The sequence below is a fragment of the Pan paniscus genome, chromosome 21 (assembly GCF_029289425.2).
Source record: "Pan paniscus chromosome 21, NHGRI_mPanPan1-v2.0_pri, whole genome shotgun sequence".
Taxonomy (NCBI): domain Eukaryota; kingdom Metazoa; phylum Chordata; class Mammalia; order Primates; family Hominidae; genus Pan; species Pan paniscus.
In genome coordinates, this window is record NC_073270.2 from 5,177,526 (window position 1) to 5,199,563 (window position 22,038).

Genomic DNA, 22,038 nt, shown 5'->3' on the forward strand with positions numbered 1-22,038 from the left:
AGCACCTTAACTGTTCTCTTTTCCACCAACCCCCTCATCCTTCTGGATGTAGGGAGACTCATCCAGCCAGATCCTGACTCTGGAGCAATTTAATCGCTCCCTGAACACGCTTGGGGTCTTTGACCTCAGCTCTATGTCCCATATTTCCAGTGATCTAAGCTCCTGTCCTCTGCCAGCTCTCTGCCTTTTCCTTTACCGGCTCTTTACTGCATCGCAGGTAGACAATGATGGGAGTGTTGATCAAGGTGGCATTAAGGAGGTGGTGCAAAGTTGGGGGGATTTGGCAGCCTAAAGGAGTTGGTAATGGATGAGGTGCAAGGTGTGATACAAAGAGAAGAGTCCAAGAATGTATGAGGCACCTACTACGTGCCAAGCACGGTGTGAGGAGTTTAGCCTTAAAAGGTGAAATAGAGAGGGAACATATAGTTACCTACAGTGTAACCTTTCCTATACCAAATCTTTACCCCTCTTTCCAAGCCTTGCAGCCTGCCCCTTCTTCTCCGGAGCAGTTGATCTTACCTCCTGTTTCACAGGGAAAGCAGAGGCCACAGAAACTAGGCACTCGCCCAGCCTTCCGCACCTCTCATCTTCTTTGGTAAGGAAGGGATCTCTCCTCCTACCCAAGGTTAGTGTCCCTACTTGTATGGTGGAGCCCTCGATCCTTAAGCCACCCACAAGCCTGCCTTGGTTACAGCTGCTGCCTCTTTGCTGGCTCCCTGGCTACCACCTTCTTCTCTCCACGTCTCCAGCCCTCACCTACAGTCTCCTCATCCCCACCTGACCTCACTCTGCTCTGCTGCTTTGCCGCACATGTTCCACCCCTCCCAGGCCCTCAACCTGTGGACACTGCCCTCATCCTCCTGGGTGCTGCTCATCTCATCTGTGGCTTCCCGGATGACAGTCTCTTGGTTTTTCCTACTCCTTGTCAGTTTCCTTGCTGCTCCTTCCTCACATCCTCACTGCTAAATGTAGGAGCGCTTCATTTAGTCTTGCAGTTTCCTGTCTTTGCATTCTCCTATCAATGTCATCCAGGCTCATGGTGTTAAATATTGACTTTACAGCTCAGACCTCTCTCCTTAATTCCAGACTCATAGATCCAGCTGCCTCCTAGACATCTCCACTTGGGAGTCTAGTGGATCTCACACTTATCCTGTCCTCATGAAGCTTACATTTCACTGGGGAAGACAGGAAATAAACAGGATAAACAAGGAAAATGTAAAGGTATCAAAGAGTAAAGGTATACTAAGGAGAAAAAAATGAAGCAGGAAGGAAGATAGGAGGCGAGTGTGCCTGTGATATGTGGCTAGGGGTGGTGGTATAAATTCTGGATAAGGTGGCCAGGAAAGTCCTGATGAGAATGTGACATTTGAGTAAAGAGCTGAATGAAGTGAGTGAATGAGGTGTGTGGAGATCTGGGGAGGAACATTCCAGCAGAGGAAATGGCAAGTGCAAAGGCCCTGAGGTGGCTCGGATATGTTTGTAGAATGATGACGAGGTTGGTGTGGACAGAATGCAGTGATTGAGGGCAGAGAGGAAGGAGACGAGGTTGGAACTCAACCACCCACCCTCAATGCGCCCTCCCACCCTGTCTGAGACACCATCATCACTTGCCTTGATGAATCCAGCAGCCCCCTCACTGCTTGTGCCCCTGCCCCCTGAATCTTTTCTCAACCTGGCAGCTAGAAAGACTGAAAAGACTGGTCACGTCACTCCTCTGCTCAGAACCCTCCAACAGCTCCTCTGCCTCCTCCTAGCAAGAGCCTATGACCTACGCAGCTCAACATGTCCCCCCAAATCTCTCCTCTCCTCTCCTTCCCTCGCCTACTCTGTTCCAGCCACACTGCCTTCCCTGTTGCTTTTTGGACATGCCAGATGCACACCCACCTTGGACCTTTGCACTTTTTCCCCAGAATTTTCTTCCTCCAATATCCATGTGGCTCACACCCTCACCTTTGTGATGAGATCACACTGACTTCGTATTTACAATTGCAATATCCCCTAATCCTGTGCTCCCTGTCTGGCTCAGCTTGCTCTGTTGTGCCTCATGGTACTTGTCACCTTCTGTCCTATTTGAGTCACGATGCATTTGTCTATCGTCTATCTCCCTGCAATGAACATCCCTGGGGTGGGGCCAGGGTCTGTTTTGCTTGGTGCTGCATTCCCATTGCCAAGAAGACCTCACAGGCATATCAAGCACACAGCAGGTGCATAACACTTGCTGAGTTTGCTGAATGAATCCCTCCTCTGTATCCTACACATCCAACTGGTCACCACGTCCTGTGCAGTAGATGTCCTTTTTAGCAGGTCCCCTGCACTTCACTGTGTTTGTTAAGCCTTGGCTTGCTCTGTCATTTCATTTTGCTTAGGTGGCGGCAGCAGCCCCTGACAGCCCCTGGCCTCACAGCCCCTGGCCTCAACCCATATCCTCTCCACTCTGCACACAGCTGCTGGGAGACTTTTCCTTAAAAGTTGGTTTCTCTCCTTTCCCTTCTGAAAACTGTCAGTGGCTTCCTGTGGCTCAGAGGAATCAATCGAAACATGGTGCTGCTCACAAGGAAACACAACATTTCTGGGGCCAGTGCTGTCTTTGTCCTGCCTTCCTCCAAATTCAGCCACGTTAAGCCTCAAGCAGATCCTCCCACACAGCTGGGCTCCTTCTGCCTTTCTGCCAGGACTTGCTGCTCCCAGGAGCCTCCTCCCCCAGTCCCTGCAGCCCCAGGTCAGGTGTCTCCCCACCCAGCCTGGCTCAGCTGTCCTTTCCCGTGCAACTACAGGTTCATACGATTTGCTATTGCTCCATCTACTCTATGTGACTCTTGGTTTCTTGAAGGCAGGTATGGGACTCTTTCTTTCCTTCCTTGCTTTCTTTTCTTTCTTTCTTTCTTTCTTTCTTTCTCTCTCTTCTTTTCTTTTCTTTCTTTCTCTCTTTCTGTTTTTAGAGACTGGGTCTTGCTGTCACCCAGGTTGGAGTGCAGTGGTGCAATCATGGCTCACCGAACTCCTGGGCTCAAGTGAGCCTCTTGCCTCAGCCTCCCAATTAGTTGGGACTACAGGCATGTGCCACTACACCTGGCTAATTGTTATTACTATTATTATTATTATTATTTTTGTAAAGACAGGGTCTTGCTCTGTTTCCTAGGCTGGTCTTGAACCCCTGGCCTCAAATGATCCTCCTGCTTCAGCCTCCCAAAGTGCTGGGATTCCAGGAGTAAGACACCATGTCTGGCCTGAGAAATTTTCTAAAAGGCATGTTTTTGCACTGTCCAATATGTTTTTCTTTTTATCCCAGCCTCTAGCACAAGTGCCTGACTCGAACGAAGCAGGGACTCTGAAATATCTGTTGAATGAACAAGTAAATGGCACTTGAATAGGTGGCCTCTAATGTGCAGAGGAAGGAAAAGGGAGCTGACGCTTTCCCAGTGTTCAGTACCTTCTAGGCACCATGCTGGGCCTTTTATGTAGTTCTCAATGAATCCTCATGGCATCCCGCTTTGCAGAATGATTCTAGTTACCCAGAGAGCAAGTAGCCCTTAGGGTCAGGACATGCATCTGAGTTGGTCTAGTCCCAAAGCTCCTGGTCCTCTCCTGACATCACTTAAACAGAGAAACAGAACTCCCCTTGGGCTTCTAGGGGCACTGGGTTCAGGAGGCACAGCCACTCCCTTTGTTCTTCCTGGCAGCTGCCCCACCAGCAGTGAGCCCATCCCACCTCTGGGTTTTCTTTTTCTTTTTTCTTTTTTTTGAGACAGAGTATCGCTCTCTTGCCCAGGCTGGAGTGCAATGGCGTGATCCTGGCTCACTGCAACCTCTGCCTCCCAGGTTCAAGCAATTCTCCTGCCTCAGCCTCCCAAGTAGCTGGGAATACAGGCGCCCACAACCACGCCTGGCTAATTTTCTGTATTTTTAGTAGAGACGGGGCTTCACCATGTTGGCCAGGTTGGTCTTAAACTCCTGACCTCAGGTGATCCACCCGCCTCGGCTTCCTAAAATGCTGGGATTACAGGCATCTCACTGTAACCCACTGCGCCCGGCAGCCTCTGGGTTTTCACAAGGCTGGTCTGGCGAGGAGGCTAGTCCTCCTCCTCTCTCCACAGGGGGCATTTCCCCTGGAGCTCAGCCTCAACTCACCCTAGAACCTTCTCCAAGGGTGTTCCTGTGATTGCCTGCTCCACTGGGGTTTGAGGGGTGATAGCGGCTTCTGGAGTGTGTGTGCTCGGAGCATGCTTCATTCTGCTTACACCAGGCCGTGTGGCATTTGCTGGCCTGTATGTCCTCAAGGGTGCCTTGCAGGGCGTGCCACATCAGGTTCAGCTCCACGTCCATCCATCCAGACTGCTCAGAAGGGCTGGGGTGGGGCTTGCTAGCTGGAGAGAGTATCAGAATGACCCCAAACTCCTGGGAGAAACCCTAAAGAGCTGCTTGGCCATCTCTTTCAACTCCTTCAAGTCTTTGCTCACAAAGTCCCTTTCAGGCTTGAAGTCAGATGATGTTGGTGCCCTGCCCAGGGGTCCCCAGGTGCTGTGTTGGCAGTCAGAGGCTAGCTGTTGCCCCTTCTCTGGACAACTGCCCTCAGTCAATGGGAGCTGCTTCAACTGGGTCCATGACACCTGCTTCCCAAGGGGACAGCCTGCAGCCAATGACAGACTGATGTGGTGATAGAGAAGGCCGGCCCCCTTGCCTCAGCACAGTCCAGTTCTGCCTTTCTTGCCCCAGGGATCCCTGTGGGGTCGGGCTAAGGCCAAGCTTTGCCTCAACCACACCCTGGCTTTAGCTCTTCCCCTCTGGCTTCCCGCCCTCCCTCACAGGTGTCTCCTGAAATTCCTCTTTCAAAAAATTCCTAACTGGGCACAGTGATGCATGTCTGCCGTCCTAGCTACTTGGGAGGCTGAGGCAAGAGGATTGCTTAAGCCCAGGAGTTCAAACCCAGCCTGGGCAATTTAGGGAAACCCTGACTCTAAAAAATGAAATAAAAGATTTATTTTTAAAAAAATCATCCAGGCTGGGTGTGGTGGCTCACGCATATAAATCCCAGCACTTTGGGAAGCCGAAGTAGGTGAATCTCTTGAGCCCAGGAGTTCCAGACTAGCCTGGGTAACATGGTAAAACTCCATCTCTATAAAAAATATAAAAATTAGCCAGGTGTGGTGGTGCACACCTGTAGCCCCAGCTACTTGGGAGACTGAGGTGGGAGGATCACTTGAACGTGGGAGGTTGAGGCTGCAATGAGCTATGATTGCATCACTGCACTCCAGTCTGGGCAGCAGAGGTGGGTACATGCAGCCACTTGCATGGTGGCTGCATGTACCTGCCTTTTTTTTGAGACCCTGTCTCAACAAGGGAACAGATCACCTAGCACCATGAGATCTGTTAGAAAAAAAAAATCCTTCAAGAAGAACCCCTTTCTCAAATGCTGCTTCTAGGGAACCCGACCCAAGACATTCTTTGTCAGTGCAGTGTCACGTCTTCAAGTGCTTTTCGTGGTCCCCAAAACCTTGGGACCAGGGATTAGCCCTTAGTGGCCATCATCACTCTTCTGCCCCCTGCTGGGAAAGGTAGGGCCTGAGTGTGCACGTTTGTGTTCATTTCTCCCCATTCAACAGGAGGCTTGCAGTGGGGTGGGGGGGTGAGTGTGGCTGCATGAACCCACCTCTGAGGAGACCCAGTAAGGACGCAGGGAGGAGATGGCCAAAAACAGAACTCCTGCCTGCTCCTCTCTGTTTCTTGTTTTTGTTCTCCCATGTGCTGAGTCGCCATCCAGCTGGCTGGGCTGCTCCAGCCTGCCTTCCCCATTCCCTGTATTGGGGTGCCCATGTCAGGAGTCTAACCTAACGTTTGGGGGACTGGGCATCCTCTGGTCAGAAGAGGTGAGGCCTCTCCTGTGTCAGCAAGAAAAGCCACCCTCTGGCGTGTTGGCTGGGCCAGCCTGGCCCACATATTGTTGGGGAAACTGAAGCAGGGGGTTTGTTTACAGCCCAGATTATCATAAGCCAGTCCATTTTCCTAAGGAACAGGAATGGCCAGGCCTGCAGGAGCTGCTGGGACGCTAAGGCAGGGAGGGACATGGCTGGAGCCGAGCAACTGACTGGCCAAGCCTTGCTGAGGACAGACGGCGCTGAAGTCAAGGGGCGGGCTGTGTGATTAATAGCACTCTTTTGGCATCACCAGAAGGAACTTGTTCTTGGCAGACTGTCAGAATTCACAGCCAGCCTTGCTCATAGCTTGTAGACGACCATGAAATATCAGGCTGCACCCCAGCCTCCCCCATCTTCCTACCCTGTCCTCCACTGGGACTTTTCTATCCATAGTAAGCCATTCCCCTGTCCACAGAGATACACAGGAGTAAAAATACCCCATCCTTCTAGATATTCAGTCTCCTCCCACCCTGCCAGCAGGGCTAGGAGAGAAGGAATTCCCAGCCCCAGACTCCCTTCCTCTCCCCCAGTTTGCTCAGCTGCTCACGCAACGGCCCTAACCTTGGAGCTCAGTAGCAGCCTTCCCCAGGAGAGGCTGGGACCTCTGCCCCTCACAGGCCTCTTCGCTACATTATAAAGGGTCAGCAAGCCTCTCTAATACAGTACACTTGAGCCAAGACCTGAAGACCCTGTGAGGGAGTGAGCCATGCATGTATTTGAGGAAAGAAAATTCCAGGCAGAGCGAAGAGCGTGTGCAAAGGCCCTGAGGCAGCAGGGTACGACAAGTTGGAGAGACACCCGGGAAGTTAGGACCACCAAAGTGGAGAAGGGGAGGAGGAGAGTGGTAAGAGATAAGGCCATTTTGAAGGGGACACAATCATGGAAGCCTGTCAGGAAGAGGTGACCTGGATATGATCCAGATCTCAGATGGATTGTGAAGACTCGAAGGGGTGAGTCGAGGGCACCGTGGGCCTGCTATACCAAGCCAAGTCTCTCACATTCCTTGCATCACCAATTTTCTGTGGTGAGGGGTAACTGACAGGGTCCTCTCACTTGAGATGCACCAGGTGTAGGTCAGAAGTCCTTCTGTGCTCTCGTATTTGCTTCAGGATCCTTGAACTACCTGGGGCTGGCCCCGGACTCCCTTCTGTAGCTGAGGGGCAGGTGAAGAGAGGGCAGCTCCTAGAGCAACGGAGGCTGCCTGGTGGAGCCCAAGTTTAGGGAGATGAGCCACAGGCCTGTCCCGCATCCTCTTGCCTCCTCTAGGCCTCCACCAGGCCCCACCCGTTTCTCTTTGACTCTTTTTCCCTCTTCTCCCTTCTCTCTTCCCACATTCCCTCTTCCTCCCCCTTCTTTCTCCTCTTTGTTGTCACTTCTTAACTCACTTATTTCCTGATTTGTGGTCTTGGAATGGCCACACCCCAAGCTCTGAGTGACCAAGGCTGCAGTTCTGCCCCATGGCCAGGCTGGCCCCTGATCCAAGCACGAGCCTCTCGGCTCTGGGGCCACACTGACAAACGGCTCCTGGGTGTGAGCAGAGCAGCACTAATACCAGGGGAGAGAAGGTTCCCAGGCAGTGGCCGTGCTGTCCGGGAGTCCCAGCACTGAGCCGCCTGGGCTTTGCCCACTGGCCTCCACACTGGCTTTCAGAGACTCAAGACCCTGTTCTCCTAGGTGGCCACTTGCAAAGTGAGGGAAGTCCTACCCTCCAGCGTGCTCAGGGTGCATGGCGGGGCTCGGGGGTGCACAGCAGGCCTGGGCTCAGGCGGGGGCAGAGATGGGCTTAGGGACTCAGAGACTTCCTCAGGGACCCTGGGGGTCTGCCAGGGTCTGGGAGAGGATCGAGCCATGCAGGAAGGGGCCACGTCCCATGGCAGTCCTCAAGATCCCCTCTTGGCCAGTATCCAAGACATGGAAGTGAGCCTGGGGGATGTGTGTAGGGGCTGAGGGCTTCGGTGGGATGGAAAGCTGAAAACATGGCTTCCGACTATGGCCCTTAACCCTGGCCCCAGCCCGACCTCTGACCCAGGCAAGAAATAACATGGACTCTGGGACCAAAGTAGTTGGGTTCCAATGTCGGCTCTGACACTTATAAACTGGGGGGACTTTGGTCATATTACTCAACCTCTCTGGTGCCTCAGTTTTCTCCTCTGTAAACGCGGCTGCTAATAGCATCTACCTCATAGGACTGTTAGGGAGATAAAATGATTTGAACAGCACCTGGCACACAGGATATATGGGTTTGTGATTAATTAGTTAATTAAGGTGGGAGAGTGGGAATGGGAAAACAGAACAGACCGAGGGATGTTTGGGAGGTTGGAGTGTCTGAGTGGGGCGTGAGGAGGAACTGAGACTGATGCTCAGGTTCCTGGCTTGGACTCCAGAGGACAGACAAGAGATGCCACTTGCCAAGATGAAGAATTTGGGGGAAGTGGCAGGCTCGAGGGGAGAAGCAGAAAGGTGGGCCTAGGAGAGGACCGAGCCCCTGTGGCTGGGGTGTGGAAGTGTGGTAGATGGAATAATGCCCCCAAGATGTCCAGACCTGTGAATGTCACCTGCACAGGGGTCCTGAGATGGGCAGATTGCTCTGGAGAATCCAGATGGGCACAAAGTAATGACAAGACTCCTCAGACAGGAAGGAGGGAGGCAGGAGGCTCAGAGCCAGAGAGGGAGACGTGGCAACAGAAGCGGCAGTCGGACCATTCTGCGGATAGATGGAGGCAGGGCCATGAGCCAAGGCATCCAGTGGCCTCTAGAAGGTGGAAGGGGCCGGGGAGAGAATTCTCCCTGAGCCTCCAGAGGAAATGCGGCTTGCTGAGGCTTGGGTGTTAGGACTTCTGGCCTTCAGAACTGGGAGGTAATATATTCTTTGAAGTCACTCAGTTTATGGTAATTTGTTATAGCAGGAACAGGAAATGAATACAGGTCGTCTGAGGGGCTGCTGGGACCTTAGCAGCTGGACTTGGGGCTGGAGCTGAAGAGGGCTTGTCTGGAAATGTGGATCTGAAGGGGAGAGGGGTCTCCGAGGAAGGCTGAGAAGGAGCAGCCAGAGGACCAGGAGGGAGATGGGAGAGAGATATTAAGGGTCATAAGAAGAAAGGGGAGAGGGACAAACTGACATATAGGAGTGAATGAAAGGACTTAAAAGAGACCCCTAGCCAGATGTGGTCTCAGCTACTGGGGAGGCTGAGATGTGGGGAATTGCTTGAGCCCAGGAGTTGGAGGCTGCAGTGAGCTGTGATCACACGACTGCACCCCAGCCGGGGCAACAGAGTAAGACCCTGTCTGTTTCTTTAAAAACAATTAAAACAAAATTTTCACTCCATTATTCTGCTCTGAGAGACTCCGTCTCTTGAAAAAAAAAAAAAAAGAAAGAAAAAAGAGCCCTCTGAATGTGAGGATCTGGCAGCCTCCGGTGACAGTGCCAAGGCAGATCCAGGGAAGTGTGTGCCCTTAGCCCTGGGGCAGGTGTGAGAATGGCAGGAGCTACCCTGAGTAGGGCTGATGCATGTGGCAGGTGGGAAAAGGTGTCCTAATCAAGACTAATGTCAGGATTTTTTTTTTTTTTTTGAGATGGAGTCTTGCTCTGTCACCCAGGTTGGAGTGCAATGGCTCCATCTCGGCTCACTGCACTGCAACCTCTGCCTCCCAGGTTCAAGCAATTCTCCTGCCTCAGCCTCCCAAATAGCTGGGACTACAGGCACATGCCACCATTCCTGGCTAATTTTTGTATTTATTTATTTATTTATTTATTTATTTAGTAGAGACGGGGTTTCACCATGTTGGCCAGGCTGGTCTCGAAATCCTGACCTAAGCCACTGTGCCCAGCCTGAGAGGATATTCTTTTAAGAGTTAAGAGGGTCGGCTGGGTGCAGTGGCTCAAACCTCTAATCCCAGCACTTTGGGAGGCCGAGGCGGGCGGATCACTTGAGGTCAGGAGTTTGAGACCAGCCTGGCCAACATGGTGAAACCCCGTCTCTACTAAAAATAAAAAAAATTAGCCGGGCGTGGTGGTGGGTGCCTGTAGTCCCAGCTACTTGGGAGGCTGAGGTAGGAGAATCACTTGAACCTGGGAGGCGGAGGTTGCAGTGAGCGGAGATCATGCCACTGCACTCCAACCTGGGTGACAGAGCAAGACCCTGTCTCAAAAAATAAAAAACGAATAGAATAAAATAAAGCAGCTACTAATCTTTAAAAAAAAGAGTTAAGAGGGTAAGTAGCAAAGAATATGCTTACAAGTAGGTGAAAGGGAGGAAAAGACTACAGTGCTAAGTGGGGGAAGGCTGAGGACAAAAGGGTCCACGAGATTGAGGGAGAATCTTTAAGAAAGCTCTGGACACGTCGATGTGCTATATGTGTGGACAGAAGAGAGGTAGGAGACAAAGAGGGTTGAGGAGTAACTGAAAGAGTAAGGCTCCTTAGAAAGGAAAAAGGGTTGAGAGAGAGTCAGAGCTTACAGAGGATCTGCAGGACTTATGGGGAGACCCTGAGGGCTGCCTCGAGGCAGCAGCCTGACTATGGAAAGTGTGACTTTTCTACAGCAAGTGCTCAGCTAGACCCTGGTTTGCACTAGCTTGCTACAATTTCAGAAATGCTGTGAGCTCTCTTTGGAATATTTACACCATGAAAATAGGCAGATGCTATAAATCAGCCTCCATCCCAGAGCCAATTGTGTAACATTTACCAGGACATCATAGGGAGGAATGGTCTAATTCAGGATCTGGGGCTCACAGAAATAGGAGGAAGTGAGGGAATTAAAGACGGCAAGAGAGGATGAAGCGACAGATCATCCTCTGGGACTAGCTGACTAAGGAAGGGATGTGTAATCGACTGGGAGACAAGGTGAGGGCAGGGAGGTGAAGGCTTGGTCAAGGCTGGGGTTGATGAGCAGGTGTAATGAGAACCAAGCAGGGAGGACAGGAGCAGATGGACTCAGGAGGAAGAGCTTCACTGAGGATCCTGGGGGAGGGAGAGTAAAATGGGCACATGGACCAGGGCATAGGCCTTGGAGGAGGGGAGGAGGGGAAGGTCATTGTAGTCTCAAGGCCAGAGTGTCATCATGGGTCAACCTCAGCACAGTGGAGTCACACCGATGACCAGGGTAGGGGTGGGAGTGGGGAAAAAACAGTGTGATTCCGATGCCCAGATCTTTAATGAATGGAGCAGGGTGATCAACAGTTCGTCAGATGTTTGGGACAAACATATCAGCAGGAGCTGGGCAGAGGACAAGATCTTCAGGGGAGGGGGAGGAGGAATATATGTCCAAGGACAGAAGTCCCCATCAGTGTTGTGTTTTTCTTCTACTGAAAATAAAATGTACTTCCTAGATCTGTCCATTGAATCAGTGACCAACTCAGTATCAATGAACAGCTCAGACAGTCATCTTCCATTGAAAGAGACTAGGGCTCTTTAGGGAAATGGCTAATTCCAGGTCTAGGGCAGAAAAAATGCAAGCTGAGCCTGAAGCATCTTATCAGATCAGAAAGCAAAGAAGAGCTCAAGATGCTCCAGGTTCTGCCAAAGATCTCAGAAGCCAACTGGAAGGAGTACCCACTGGCCAAGCCCAAAACAATGATGTCTGTGATGTGTTGGAACAGCAAGGATGTCTAAAAATAATGACATTACCATGGTACTCAAACAGCCTCAGTGGTCACGTCTGGAAAGAATGCTAGAGAACTGACTCTTCCTCTGATAAATAAAGAGGAATATTGAACATCTTCCCTGCCTTTGCTGTACAGATTCTATTTAACCAAACAGTGGTGAAATCATTTTAGAATGCTAGTGAATAAATGAAGGAGGTATGATAGGATTAGAATATCCCCACTTCAAGCCCCAGTGATATAATGGGTCCAGGCCATGGTCAATGGCTGCCAAAACCAGCAGGTGAAAGGCCGATGGGTCACTTTGTAATGGACAGAGCAGGCTGACAGCACATGAATTCTGGTCAATCTTGACACCACAAAAGAGAAGAATTCTTTCCAGGCCAAATCTGCACCCAGGAAGTACAGGGAACAGAGGGACACGTTAAATGGCACTGTGGAGATGCAAACTCCAAACTACAGGATACACCTGGGGACAATCTGGTGTCTTCACTAAATAAATGGAAAGAAAAAAAAGCAGTGGAGGCTTACCGAGTAAAGAAACCTAATAGGCAAATCGACCATATGCAACGTGTGCTCCTTCTGTGGATTCTGCTTCAAACAGACCAACCAAAAATTTACGAGGCAGCCAGCAACATTTCAACACTAAGTAGATATTTGATGATATTAAATGATTTTATGTGTTATAATGGATTGTGGGCTTTTTTTTTTTTACAGTTATTATCTTCTAGAACTATATATTGAAGGATTTACAGATGAAGGGATATTGTATCTGGATGTTCTTCAAAATAATCTACAGTGGCCGGGTGCAGTGGTTCATGCCTGTAATCCCAGCACTTTGGGAGGCCGAGGCGGGTGGATCACCTGAGGTCAGGAGTTTGATATCAGCCTGACCAACATGGTGAAACCCCGTCTCTACTAAAAATACAAAAATTAGCTGGGCATGGTGGTGCACACCTATAATCCCAGCTACTTGGGAGGTTGAGGCACGAGAATCACTTGAACCCGGGAGGTGGAGGTTGCAGTAAGCTGAGATTGCGCCACTGCACTCCAGACTGGGAGACAGAGAGACTCCATCTCAAAAAACAAACAAAAAAAATCCAAAATAATCTACAGTGATGGGAAAGTGGGTGAGGATGGAAAGAATCTAGGTTAGCTTTGGGGTGAAGCTGGGTCGCAGGTACACAGGGGTTCATTATACTAACAGGGTTCTCTCTATCAATGTATGTGTTTGAAACTTTCCATGTTAAAAACGTGAAAAAAACCCAACCCTAGCTCATTGCTTATTCATAGTAATCACTCAATAAATATTAACTGCTCTGTTAAAGATTTTTTTTTTAGGCCACAAAAATGGGGACTCACCCCCAACCCACAACTGGTAAGGAGAGTTGACTTTAAATAGAGGGCTGTTATGCTAAGCGAAATAAGCCAGTCACAGAAGGAGAAATACTGCATGATTCCACTTACATGGGGGTCTCTAAAATACTCAAATGCGTAGACTCAAAGAGTGGGATGGTGGTTTCCAGGGAGAAAGGGCGCTAGGAAATTGGGAATTGCTAATCAATGGGCATAAAGTTTCAGTTTGGCAAGATAGATGAGTTCTAGGGGTCTGATTGCAACAGTATCACATGAGATGTATCCATAGTTAATGATATGTAGTTAATGATATGATATTTACACTTAAAAGTGTGTTAAGAGGGTAGGGCTCATGCTATATGCTCTTGCCACAATAAAAGAAAATTAAAATAATAAATAAGTGGAGGGCTGTGCTTTGCCACCCAGACCCTTGGTGTGGCAGGATGGGAATAGAACATGGGTTCTACCATTTCCTTCTTCTGCACACATTTACTGAGCACCTATTATGTTCCAGGTGCCACAAAGCACAGGTAGGAGATGTAATGCCAGCCCTTTCTTCAGGCTTTTGGGCCGGGAGACAATGATGCCATTACTGAAGACCTATCACAAAGCATCCCTTGCCTCTCCCCTTCATCCACAGACCCCTGCACAACCTCAGGCAGCCTGTGGAGATGAGTCCTTTAGCACCTGGCCGACTCTCAGACATATGCATAATCCACCCTCCACACGGGGCCACCAAAGTATGCCTTCCAGCCTGGACACCAATTACTAAGCAGGGCTCACAGCCTCCCTCCTGCCTCCTCCTGCCTTCTCTCTCACTGTAACAAAGGCATAACATGTAGACAGTCAAATTTAGAAAGCGTGTGTATCTGAAGCACACAGCCTGATGGCTCTGCATATGCATGCACCAATGTCATCACTACCCAGGTCAAGGTATGGAACTGTCCCAGCCCTTCAGAAAGTTTTCTAGCATTCTCTTCCAGTCAGTACACTCACTGCACACACACAGATGGGTAACCACTATCCTGGATTTTATCACCATTGATAAGTTTCCCCTGGATAAGTTTCCCCTGTTTTTGAACTTCGTCTACACAGAATCAAAAGGTGTGTACACTTTCAGTTTCAGACCTGGCTTATTTTGCCCAGTGTAACATCCATGAAATTCATCCATGTGTGCATCAGTAGTTTGCTATTTTTCCTTGTACTGTGGTCCAGTCTATGGATACATGGTTTATCTATCCATTCTCCTGCAGATGGCATCTGGCCTCATCTCTTGACCCCTCTTCTCATAGGCTACACATTTTAGGTCTCCCAAACCACAGAGCAACCCAGCAATACTGCTACTCCTGTGCCTACGTGTGTGTCGTTCCCTTTGCCCTCACACTTCATGATACATATCTGAATGTTGACAATTACAGTGCATCGTGATAAAAGTACATGCAGAGTGTTTCAGAAGCACATGGGACATCTAAGTCTGGGGGTGGTCAGGGACACAGGCACTATCACAGAGCACAGACTCACAAGATAGGAGAGAGGCTCAGGTGTGGCTCACAGATGGCTGGAGTGGGACATTGGCTGGGCTGTCCTGGGACTTCTGATATCAGAGCCTCTGCCCAGCTTGTATGCCTTGAGGTGCATTTGAGGGGGGCCCTGGGCTGCTTTGAGTGGATGGCATTTGGAGGGTGGAGGTCAGTGATGCTCGGTGATCTGCCCAACAAGAGAGAGCTGGGATTGAAAGCCTGGGGGCTGTGAGTGGTCACTAGGAATGACAGGGGTGGGGCTGTTGTGTGTGTGTGTGTGTTTGTGTGTGTATGTAGGTCTCGGCAGACAGTCCACCTCGGGGCGTGGCTGGGGGACACTTCCCAGGCAGCCCAAACCCAAACGCAGTGAGATGCTGCCGCCATGAAAACACGCAGGAGGGACACGGGCCTCTGGAGGCTCCCGGGAGAGGAGGAAGCTTTTCTGCAGTTGGGTGCTTGCCTGGGGCAGGGTTTCCCCAGCCCCTCCGGTACCCCTCACACCCGCAGGGAGGATGATCTGCATTCTGCACAATTGGCCTAGACCTCTAGGGTCAGGGGATTCTTGCACGAAGCTTCTCAGCGCAGAGGCTTCAGAGGCTTTTATCAGGGACTTTTCCAACCTACCCATCTGTCCCAACGACGCAGCCCCGCCCCAGCCACGCCCCCTCTCTCTGGGTCCTCTCTGGAAGTCGGCAGGCAGCAGGCTCTCACTGCGGCCCCTCCCACACTCACTCTACAAGTCTGGGCTCCTCGGGCATCCGGCTGAAGGATCCCGATGAGGAGGGCAGATTTAGACAATTCCCTGTGGTTTTCCGTGGCACCCAGCCCTGCACCAGCTTGCTGCGGTGAGGGTAGGGGATTGTACCTGGCATGGGCGGGGCTGCCAAGAGCACCTCCTTCACAGGCCCCAGGGATTGGTGTCGCTACGTTCTATCTCCAAAGTGGAGCATCTCTGACTGAAAGGGGAGCACTACTAGCTATCCCACCGGTCACAGGCAAGGAACAGGACTGTCCTGGGTCACTATGCACGGAGCAGGCAGCTCAACTGGGCATCACCACGGAACGTGGGCAGGAGGGTGCCCTCCCCTCTCTCTCGGTGAGGGGCGTTCTACACGCACCTCCGCACCTCTGGCACCAGCAGCTTCCTGGGGGTCCCAGAGGAGCTGGTGCTGCCCTCCCCAGCCTTGCTCCCTGAAATCGCAGCATCGGGGCACTTGCGGTCTAATGAGCTGGTTGACCCTCTGCCTGCCTTGGGGACATGCTCTGCAGTTGTTCCTCACAGGGAAAGTGGGGCAGCTGGAAGTGTAGGGGATGATCCCCAGCTACTCTCTGGGATTCTCTGGACTTTAGGTGCCCACATCTGTGTCCCAGTGTCTCCCAGCCAGTGACTTGGGTCCTTAGATGCCCCCACAGTTCAGGACAGCCCTCCTGTGGTGCTGCCCCTCTGGCCTGACCACAGCATCCCAGGTTTACAGGTGACAGCCCATGGCTCACAGTGCCAATGTTCCTCTGGAACTCCGGGCCCTCCCCTGAGACTCTTGATGCTCTCCAGGCTGCTGTGGCTGCTGCTACCACCTGGCTTTGTGTGCGGAAGTGTGAGTGAGGGCACCCCAGGTCTGTTGTGGCCCTACTGGGTGCCTTTACTTCCAGGGCCTATGTGGGCCCATTCCTTGCTGGCATATACATTGTTTCTCAATCTCTCCGTCTCTGGTGCTCGTCACAGCTGGTGTGGTGACCAGGACCTGGGAGGAGGCAGGTGCCACCTCAAAAGCCATCCTGCTCCTCCTGGCTGCCTCTTTTTCTGCCTCCTTTGGGTCTTTCAACGTCAATGCTCCCCAAAGCTCTGTCCTGAGATCCTCTTTCCTCTCTCCTCCTCTTTCTGGGAGACTGCACTCCATGCTCCTGCAACCATCCCCATCTTTGATCCCTGCATCCAAGTTTCCAGTGTTCTCTATCCCCTACCACACACCCGGTACCTCCACACCAACATATACCAGCCCCTGGGGGTCCACATTCCTCCCAAAAGTTGCTGCTCAGTGTTCCCTGTTCCTTCAAAGGTATCTCCCTCCTCCCAGGCCTGGGCCTCATGCTGGGGGTGTCAGGACCTCCTGGCCCCCTCTCCTTCCTGCACAGCCTCCAGACCCCTCCTGCTCCAAATGGGCTCTGCCCTCCCTCTCTGCTGCTTCTGCCCTCCAAGCCATGCTGGGGCAGATCGGAATATTTTGTTTCCTTGTTTGGCCTCTGTCCTGTTTGCTCATCATTGCCAGATTCAACTCAATTCAGCTCCACCAGTGTCCCTGGGCTCTGCTCTGAGGCACTCGGAAAGGTGCCCTGAGAAGCCTGGTGCAGCACAGACCATTAGGAAGGAGGATTTAGGGCCTCCTCCACCCCCCAATTCCCTGCACCACATGTGAGGCGCAGCAGAAATGTAAGGATTGAGAAAGAGCTGTGCGTGCCAGCAAGGAGCAAAGGTCATGGAAATTAAGGGATGACTTCCTGGGAGAGGGAGTCATGTGATGTGGACCTCAAAGAAAGCAGTGGCCTTTTGCAGTGTTGATTGGAACAAGGAAGAGTTAGAAAAACCTAACATTCAGCAGGATCAACGCACTGTGGAATACTCTCAAATGTACTGCTGTGAAAATGGCCCAGCATGGATAAATCTCAGCCACGTAATGTTGGGTGAAATGGCAAATTGAAGAACGGTGATATGCATGGCAAGGTGCCATTCATATAAATCTCAAAGACAAACAAAACAATACATTATTATGGATACAGATGTTTGTAGTAAGACTATGAACATCTGTATAAGAGTGATAAACTCCAGATTTATCTCTGGCGAGGCAGGGAGAGAAAGAGGAAGGGACAGGAGGAGGGGATCTAGTTATGGCTTGTTCTATTTATTTGAAAATAGAGAGGAAGGGGTCTGAGGCAAATATGGCAAAATGTTAACATCTGTTCAGTATAGGTGATTACAGGCATGTGGGTGCTTGTTTTATTGTTTTCTCCTTATTTGTGCATTAAACTAAAATTTTAAAGGAAGTTAAAAGGAAAAAAAAACAGGGAGCTGGCATTCTACACAGGTTGGGCATTCCCTACAGGGGCCCAGTGTGAACCAAGGGGCAGGGGTTGAATGAGGGTACTCAGGAGCCCAGCACAGCTGGGCAAGGCTGGAGCAGGGGCTGGGGCGATGGGCCTGGGGGATGGGCTTGGGTGTCTAAAGGGGCGGGCACCAACTTTCTCTTCCCTGCTTACTTGCCTCCTTCTCCTAGTGTGTTGCTTAGGGTCCATTGCTTGCCCCATCCCTGCAACAACCTTTGGCTGGATGATTTTCAAGGGTTACTTATTCATTCCTTACCCTATATTGAGTATCCACTACAAAAGCTACAGTTCCACGATGGCCCTATAGATAGGCATGATTACCATCACCCCATCTCTATTTTACAGATAAAAAAGCCAGCAGAGAGGGGTTAAGGGATTTGCCCACGGTTACACAGCTAGCGGGAGAGAGGCAGAGCTGGGATTGGCGCCAGAGCCTGTGATCCTCACTGCAGTGCTCTCTTTTGCTCCCCACATACCAGGCCCATGCTGAGTGCCGTGGACTCAGTGATGACCCAGGTGACACAGCCCTGCCCTCACACAGCTTCTGGGCCAGTCCCAGAAACAAACCAAGCAGCATACAGATGTAATTACAACCAATGATCTAGTGAAGGAAGCGAACCTCGTGCTTCAAGGGAGAAAACAAGGACACGACTGAGGGTCATGGGTCCAAGAAGGTCCCTCTGAAGAGGGAACATTTAAGCCAAGACCTAAAGGATAGAGTTGGCCAGGAGGGATTGGGAAGGACAGTGAAGTCAGAGAGAACAGCAAGTGCAAAGGCCTGAGGACAGGCATGGGCTCCAGCAAGAAACCAGAAAGGGTCAGAGGGGAGGAGCTCAGAGCAGAGGGAAGCGGCAAGACCGTGACGGCAGAGAGGGGGAGGGCAGAGAGGGAGATGGCTCTCATTTGAGATCTCCATTGTAGGAAGGGGGACCACATGTCTGCATGGCCCCAGTTCCAGCCTGTGGTCCCAGTGTAAATATTCATAGTGTCCTATTTTGGTTTGGACAATAATATATTTGAAGGTCACCCTCTCATAGGTGATGATAGAGAGCTTGGATTTTGTTCTCAGGACAGTGGGAAAGCATTAAGGGCTTTTAATAGGAGAGTGACACATCTAATTTATAATATATAAAGTTCACTGTGGCTGCAGTGTGGAAAGGGCTTTCGGGGGCACAGGAAGGAGGCCATTGTCTCTTTCCTGACTCAGCCTGGCAGTGTGGAAGGGTCCAGGCCTGGGAAAGGCAGAGAAGGCCCGGCTTGGGCCTGCGGAGGTTGCAGCCATGGGTGGATCTGACCCCGGGCAAATTCATCCCCAGAGATGCTGTTCCTCCACTACTCCTTGCACTGGTCCAGCCTCCAGTCCCAGACCCAGGGCTTCCAAGACAGGCCTCAAGGGGTAGGAGGTGGCCTCTGAAGACAGCTGCCTACCTCCCAGGACTGCAGCGCAGCTTGTGAAAGAAGCAGGAAAGCTCCCCGGAAGAGCTCAAGGACTCAGTAAGCTCAAGAAATAATGATTAACAATATGAACTTTCCATTTGATAATTCATCCCTATCCCTGTGCTTCTCATCGCCACACAGCCTCCTTCCTTTCCAAGAGGGGATCTCAGAAATGAGAACTCGGAGCACTCAGAAACACCAGCTGGGGAGGGTCCCAAATGGGGCCAGCTTCCAAACTGAATGAGTGCTGGGGAAAAGCGGGTGGCTTCTGGCATCTGCTGATGTACCTGCTGACTGGCCAGGGCTTGCTGCCCATGAATGAACACATGTAGGCCCACCCACTCTGTGCACCCACCTCCCGGGAGGGGGATCTGTAGGGGGACACATACACTGCCGACCACATATGGGCAGATGCCCGCCCAGATTTTCACAGACGTTTTATTTTTAGAGGGGCCAGCAGCATAAGCCCAAGGCTTGGAAAAGAAGAAGGGAAGGACAGAAAAGTTAGAAGCCTGTGAAACGAACCTGGCGAGGATGAAGAACCGTTCCTTGGCACTCCACAAAATGGTGCATGCACACCTGCCTCTTAGGAGACTCAAGACTTGCTAAGTCAACCTTCTAGGTTCAGGTGGGGGTCGCCCAAGTCTGGGTGCCAGGAGGGCACCGCCATAGGCTCAGGGAGAACAGGAGGGGCCGGTGGGAGAGGGGTCACTCACCGAGCGGCAGGACAAAGAAGAAAGGGAACCAGCAGAGCACGAAGACACCCACGACGATGGCCAGAGTCTTGGCCGCTTTCTTCTCACGGGAGAACTTGAGCAGGCGCACGGAGAGCGAGCTGCGGAAGGTGTGGCCCTTGGCGCTGCGCATGCCGTGCGCCCCGTCGGCGCCCGTGGCCGCGCCGCGACAGTGGATGCGCAGCACCACCTCGGAGGCCTTGCCTCGCTCGCGCTTGACGCCCGCCTCGAGGCTGCGCGTGGTGCTGCGCGCGACCACGTACACGCGGCAGTACATGACCACGATGACCGCCATGGGCAGGTAGAAGGAGCACACGGAGGAGAAGACAGCGTAGCCCGCCTCCTCGGTGATACCGCAGAAGCGCTCGTCAGGGGGCACGGGCTCCTTCCAGCCCAGCAGGGGCCCTACGGACACCACCAGGGCTACGACCCACAGCAGCGCCAGGATGGCGGCCGCCTTGCGCTCGGTCATGATGGCTGGGTACTTGAGTGAGTGGCGCACGCCCACGTACCGGTCCACGGAGATGGTGCAGAGGCTGAGGATGGAGGCCGTGCAGCACAGCACGTCCACGGCGGCCCATACGTCGCAGAAGGCCCGGCCAAAGGCCCAGAAGCCCAGAACCTCCATGGTGGCCGAGAAGGGCAGTACGGTGGCGCTCAGCAGCAGGTCGGCCACGGCCAGGTTCACGATGAAATAGTTGGTGACGGTCTGCAGGTGGCGGTTGCAGGCCACTGAGAGGATGACAAGCAGGTTACCTGCCACGGCCATAAGGATGAAGGCTGCCAGGAAGACGCCCACGCCCACGCCCTGCGCGCTCACCACCAGTCCCCCGACGGCCGCCGTGCCATTCACGTCGCCGCCCGCGCCCGCGCTCCCCGGCTCCCCCGCGGAGCTCCGGTTGTCCTCGCCGCTGCCTGCGCCCACCACGCCGCCGCCGCCGCCCGCGCCCCCCGGCACGCCGCCCACCGCCGGGCCCTCCGAGGGGGCCGCGCCGCCCGCGCTGCCCCCGCCGCCGCCCGCGCTGGAGCCCCCTGCGCTGCTGTCCGGGCGGGGTCCCTCGAAACTGACGCTCAGGAGATCGCGGAAAGTCATCTCAACGCGCGGCCGTCGGTGGCCGGGCCGGGGCACAGAACGAGCGGCCGGCAGGGAGGGGAGCACAGGGCATAGCCGCGGGGCTCCAGATGCAGCTCCGCGCACGGGTCCCGTCGGGGTCCTGCCCAAGTTCCTGTGACGCGGAGCGCGGCTGTCCGAGAGCGGAGCTGCCTGGCCCGGGCGGCGGCCGGGCTCCCCGAGGCCGGCCGTGGAGTAGCACCGAAGAGCCGGGGCCCGCTACGCGCGCGGCGCTCTGAGCGTGCCCGGCAAGCGGGCAAAGCGGCGGCTCCGGGGCCGGGCGGTGCAGGCAGCGGCCACTGCGGCGCTCCCAACTCGGCGCGGGGGGCGGGACCGAGGAGGGGCAGCGCCAGGAAGGAGGAGGGGGCGACCCGGGCCGAGAGAGGGGCGCCACGCTCCAGGGGAGAAGGGACCCTTCGCTCGGGACAGGCGATTGTGTCGGGGTCCGGGGGGCTGCGGCGCTGGCGCGCGCTCGGGTCCCACAGCAGCCACCCACGCCTCTCCGCAGGTGCCCAAGCCCGCGCTCTCCCCTCGCGGTGCCCTTTGCGTTCCTTCCCGCTCCTCTCCCGGACCCCCTCCCCCTTGGCCCTCAGCGCCGTCCCTCTTCCTCCCGCCCTCTCCCCCGAGTCTCTTGGTGACTCGCTGGTGCCCTTGGGCGCGCGGTGCGTTGAAGGCGTGAGTCCCGGGTCTTCGGGATCCCGGCTTTGGCCGCCAGAGAGCAGCAAGCGCCTGGGATCTGCGGACTGCGGACCGGACGGCGCAGTGCCGCTGCGGGTTGCCTCCTGGGACTGCCCGCATGGATCTGCCGCACCTCCTTTTTCTCACGCCACTGGCCAGGGCAGGGTTTCAGACACCTCTGTCCAGTGCGATGGCGTGAAGAGAGCCCAGGAAGGGTCGGAAGCCTGTGCTGGGCTGAGGCTGGGTACGATGGGCTCAGGAGCAGGAGGCTGTGGCTACAGCCCTCGGACCCTGCCCAAGACACGCTGGTCTACAGAACACCAACTTTCCCACTGTTACTTTTCCCTGTATCAGATGCGGGAATAAACCTTTCTATAGCTACCCTAAATAAGGGGCCTTGTTCTTGTTCTGGCCTTTTTAAGAGGGAGGGTTTAAGTGCCAGAGGGTGGGAAAGGGCACTTGGCAGGATGGTTAAGCGGGGCGGGTGTGAGACAGTCTGGCTCCGCATCTGAATCCAGGCTCCGCCCCATATTAACAGCGGAACCTCTTTGTGCCTCAGTTCCTCAACTGTAAAATGAGAGTAAGAAGTGA

At 53.2% G+C, this 22,038-nt stretch overlaps 1 protein-coding gene across 1 annotated transcript in view; it reads right to left on the reverse strand.

Annotated features, from left to right (window-relative positions):
• ADRA1D (adrenoceptor alpha 1D) overlaps positions 1-21,829 on the reverse strand; it is a 36,134-nt gene extending 14,305 nt beyond the window's left edge. Inside the window, exon 1 of the mRNA XM_034947783.2 lies at positions 19,641-21,829. Coding sequence (XP_034803674.1) covers positions 19,641-20,751 — 1,111 coding nt within the window. The 5' untranslated portion in view covers positions 20,752-21,829. The remainder of the gene's footprint in view (positions 1-19,640) is intronic.
• Between the last annotated feature and the right edge of the window lie 209 nt (positions 21,830-22,038).